Below are 4305 nucleotides of genomic sequence, written 5' to 3' on the forward strand. Positions count from 1 at the left end.
GGGCCAGTTAGACCATGCGCTAATAAACTAGGGACACATCGAGCCCATACTGATAGTGGACATCTGGCCCGAGACTGAGTGGAATAGCTGGATGGGGTCTCGGCTGCAGATGGTCTGATCCATGACTGATCTGTTACAAACACGTTGTGCTTCATTTAATCTCAAACCTTCATTTAAACTCGAAAGGCAACTGAGGTTTCCCTCGTTTACAGTCCCGTCGAGTGTACATACTGTACAGAGTTAAGCAAAACATACAGAGTTACTATAATGGCACAGCAGCGCGTGAGTGAGAAGAGGAAAATTGTGCCCAGCTTCCCTGAATGGATTCATCTTTTAGTGTTTAGCAACAAGTCACATCTCTGTCCCTCCCGCTTCTAGCTGTGTCTGTGTTTATTGAGCACATACCTATAAATAGTATAGCTTGTTAACTAACTTTATATCTAACAAAGCTGCTGCAATGGCAGTTTTTTAGATTGCACGGTAAAATAAGACTCTTCAACTAAAACCTCTAAAGCTAAAGCCGCTAGCGTAGAAACACTATGCTGTCAATCAAAGTCCTTGGGGAGGGACTAATCTCTTGAACTGACCAGGCTTAAAGGCATCACAGATGCCATAAACCTGGTTATGCAATAAGTATTGGCTGTTACGTTTACGTATATTGAAATTGAATGAACATATCTAGCTTGGTTTTTTTTTTTTTGCTTTTCGATTGATCATAATGATGCATGTAGTAGCCTACACAGCTGATTATTTTAAAAGATTAGACATTATGCAAATATGTTTTATTAAATAACAAAAATATCGGATTAGTATTGTTTAGGGCTGTCTTAAATACTTCGAAGCTTCGAAGCTTCATTCGATGGCACGAGCTTCGAACATAAAAAAAAATCGAAGTTTAAAAAAAATAAAATTATATATATATTTTATTTTTTTGCCTCCAAAATCTTGCGCATCCATTCCAATGAAACGAAAGTAAGTGGCGCCTCGACTCCACCTCTCTACAACAAGCATGTGGAGATTATCTGTGTTGAAAATAACAAGGACATGTGCAGCAGACATGTCGACGAAGAAGCGAAGCAATGCCGTTTGTTATTTAAGACTATGTCGGACAGATGTGTTCATTGTGCTGCTTTTTTAAAGTGTCCCGACCCATATACAAATATGTCTTAATAAAACGTGCTTAATTAAGTCGAATTCTGCCTTTGTCTCTATCAACTACATATAAATATTTATATAATTGTTTGCTTGATAGACGAAGGTTGCAACATAATTATGTAATGTCATGCCGTTGGCTGTGAGAGCAGCTCCACTGCACCCAGGCAGCGCAGCCGAGTGAAACCTTGTTGGCTGCGTCACAGTCACGAAAGGGGCTACTTAATTAATTAATCCAATCCACTTTATTTATAGAGCACATTTAAAAACAACAAAGTTTACCAAAGTGCTGTACAAGTCCCACAACATAAGATAAAAAATTTTTAATTAAAATTAAAATATTAAAAAATATTATTTATTTTTTATTTTTATTAAAATTGAAGCTCGGCCCCGAAGCTTCGATTGCCAAAAAAAGCTTTGAAGGTCAGCCCTTATCGGCAGATACGCAAAGCTAGGTATCGGTATTGGGGCCTCCCTACGATAAACACAGTCTGCCCTCTCTGGTCCACTGACTGGTTTCCCAATTTAACAACATTGTTTAATTGACTTATTGCAAGCCCCGCCCTCTTCTCTTGATCCTCCAATCACAACAGTCTGCAGCAACAGTTGTGATTGGAAGATCAAGAAAAGAGGGCAGGGTTTAAGATATGTCAATTGTAAACTTACAGGGGGGAAAAAGAAAAGATACACTTAATGCCCCCCTTTTGTGGTTTATTAGGCCATTTTGCCACCCAAAACCGGGACACTGAGAAAGCAGAAAGCCATGTGCCTGTGTGAAGGTACAAGAGCAGGTGGCAGTTTTTGCTCTTAAAACATTGTTGAATAAAAAACAAGGTGGTGCATTAATCCTGTCTGCATCTTTTTAAGTCATAGTCCTACCATGTAAATTAAGTACCTGGTAACGTTTACAGATGTGTATTACTATACTGTACCTACATGCAGTGAATGGCCTGCAGATTATCTTAGTGGTAATGGCTATCAATATTGCTATCAATACAAAATACTTGAGAGAGAGGGAGTGAGGGAGAGAGAGACAGAGAGATATAGAGCTATGTACACACTTACTGTGGACATTTGTTATCAGGCTATATTTCATTCCTTGTCATGAATGGAGCAAGACGCCTCACCAGAATTTAGCTCCTTTTACCTCCTGCCTGCATGTCCTTCAACTTGGGAACCGCTGTCTGACAGCTTCAACTACAATAAGATGTTCACTCAGGCATTGGCATGTTGTACGTCTGGAGTCCAGAACCACGGACAGGAGTGATCGCAATACTCCCTCGCCAGCGCTTTTCGTGGGCGCAGGTGTAATGAAGCCAGAAGCGAAGTGTTGAACGAATTGCTATGCTGAAAAGTGTGTCTCTATGTCGCCTTAAACATGAACCCTTTCTGGGGATTTTTTCTCTCTTAGAATTCAATTTCAATTGCCAGTAGCCGTTATGACATAATCATTAGAATGTTCAGTTCTCTAATCTCACATGTGTGATCTTACTCCCCAAAGGGTTAATTAAACTGGGGCCCTTTCCTGTCCAGTCCCCCTTTATCTGTACTTCACCGCTCGCTCTCCATGCATTTACAGCCTTACTTTATAGGTCCAGTCCTCCATTGTCTATGTTATCTGCATTAGCAATGAAGTGACTTTGTGTATGCCTCTATCATAATCAATTATCTTTTTTCAATCCCCTCTCTCTCTCTCTCTCTCTCTCTCTCTCTCTCTCTCTCTCTCTCTCTCTCTCTCTCTCTCTCTCTCTCTCTCTCTCTCTCTCTCCCTCTCTCTCTCCCCACCTCTCTGTAACTGTACACGCAGGCAGCACTGTTCCTTGACCTATTTCCCAGATGTAATCTCTCCCTGCACATATCTGATGTAGCATTGGAAGAGTGTGCATGTGTTTGGATCACACAGGTTTACTCTAAGCTGATGAGGCACTTTATTATACAACACAACAAAGGAAACAGCTATTGATGAATTGATCAATATAAACCACGTGTCTGTGTACATTTTGCCCATTTTCTGCATTGCTGTGTGTTTACGAGAGGGGCTCGACTGAAATAGGATTAAACCCAATAAACAAAACATAATTGATTTTCTATTTTTTTATTAATTGAAGTGGTGACTCATTGATTGCACATCTCCCATAGTGAGTATAAATTACATCAAGAAGGACGCTGGCTGGAATTCTCCCTTTCAAAATGAACAAAAGCTGTTTCCATAATGTAGAATAGGGTGTTGTTATGTAAATGTAGATAGGTATAATTTTGCTGTATTAATGATGTTTTCTTTCCTACTTTACTTATATGTTCAGCTGGAACATACAGCTCTGACATGTTTTGCACTCCGGACACATCCGATAACAAGGATGATTGCATGCAGAGTGTGCGCTTTGCATTCACAACCACACCGGCATTTATATTCATTCCTAGTCCTCCACATGTAATTCTCCATGTAATTCTCCATCTCTGCTCCTTCGCACCCAACAGCTCGACGCCACCAGCGTGTTGAAGAAAAGGATGAACTCCGCCCCGCTGTTCGAGCGCCCGGCCAAGACGTTTCCCAACCCGCCGGTCAACGCCCAGGCCTTCCTCCAGCAGGGATCGGCCGTGCCGGACAACACCATGCTGACCGGGACCAGCATCATCGACAAGTACTCCCGCATCCTCTTCCCTCTGTCGTTCGGGGCCTTCAACCTGGTCTACTGGATCGTCTATCTCACCAAGGACACCAATATGGAGATGTCCAGGTAAACAGAAGACAGCCATTAGGACTACATTCGATCTGGTGTGTCTGGTGTGTCGTTATAATTTGTATCTCAAACCCCGCCCCCTTTTCAACTGTTGCGATTGTGACGACTCTGTACTTACATCTGATTAGCACTACACTCAATAGTCAAGTCAAGTCTGTTTTTATTTATATAGCACATTTTAAACAACAGCAGTTGACAAAGTGCTGAACAATTTACATACAATTCAAGTTACTATACTCAAAACCATATCAAACTATTTAATTAAAATCACATTAATAGTACTAATTCATATATTTTATACCCAGTTTAATCACCTGTACATTGTATATTACTATTGCACTTTACTGTTACACTGGCACTCTGGTTGGATGCCAAACCTATTTTTTTTTGTATCCACTTTTTCTCCTTATTT

At 40.7% G+C, this 4305-nt stretch overlaps 1 protein-coding gene across 1 annotated transcript in view; it reads left to right on the top strand.

Annotated features, from left to right (window-relative positions):
* LOC311247509 (gamma-aminobutyric acid receptor subunit alpha-6-like) overlaps positions 1-3890 on the top strand; it is a gene marked incomplete at both ends in the record, with an annotated part of 12691 nt that extends 8801 nt beyond the window's left edge. The window contains one exon of the mRNA XM_084338549.1: positions 3631-3890. Within this exon, the coding sequence (XP_084194675.1) occupies positions 3631-3890 (260 nt within the window). The remainder of the gene's footprint in view (positions 1-3630) is intronic.
* Positions 3891-4305: the final 415 nt, after the last annotated feature.

The sequence above is a fragment of the Notolepis coatsorum genome, assembly GCF_963971535.1.
Source record: "Notolepis coatsorum genome assembly, contig: SCAFFOLD_810, whole genome shotgun sequence".
NCBI lineage: Eukaryota > Metazoa > Chordata > Actinopteri > Aulopiformes > Paralepididae > Notolepis > Notolepis coatsorum.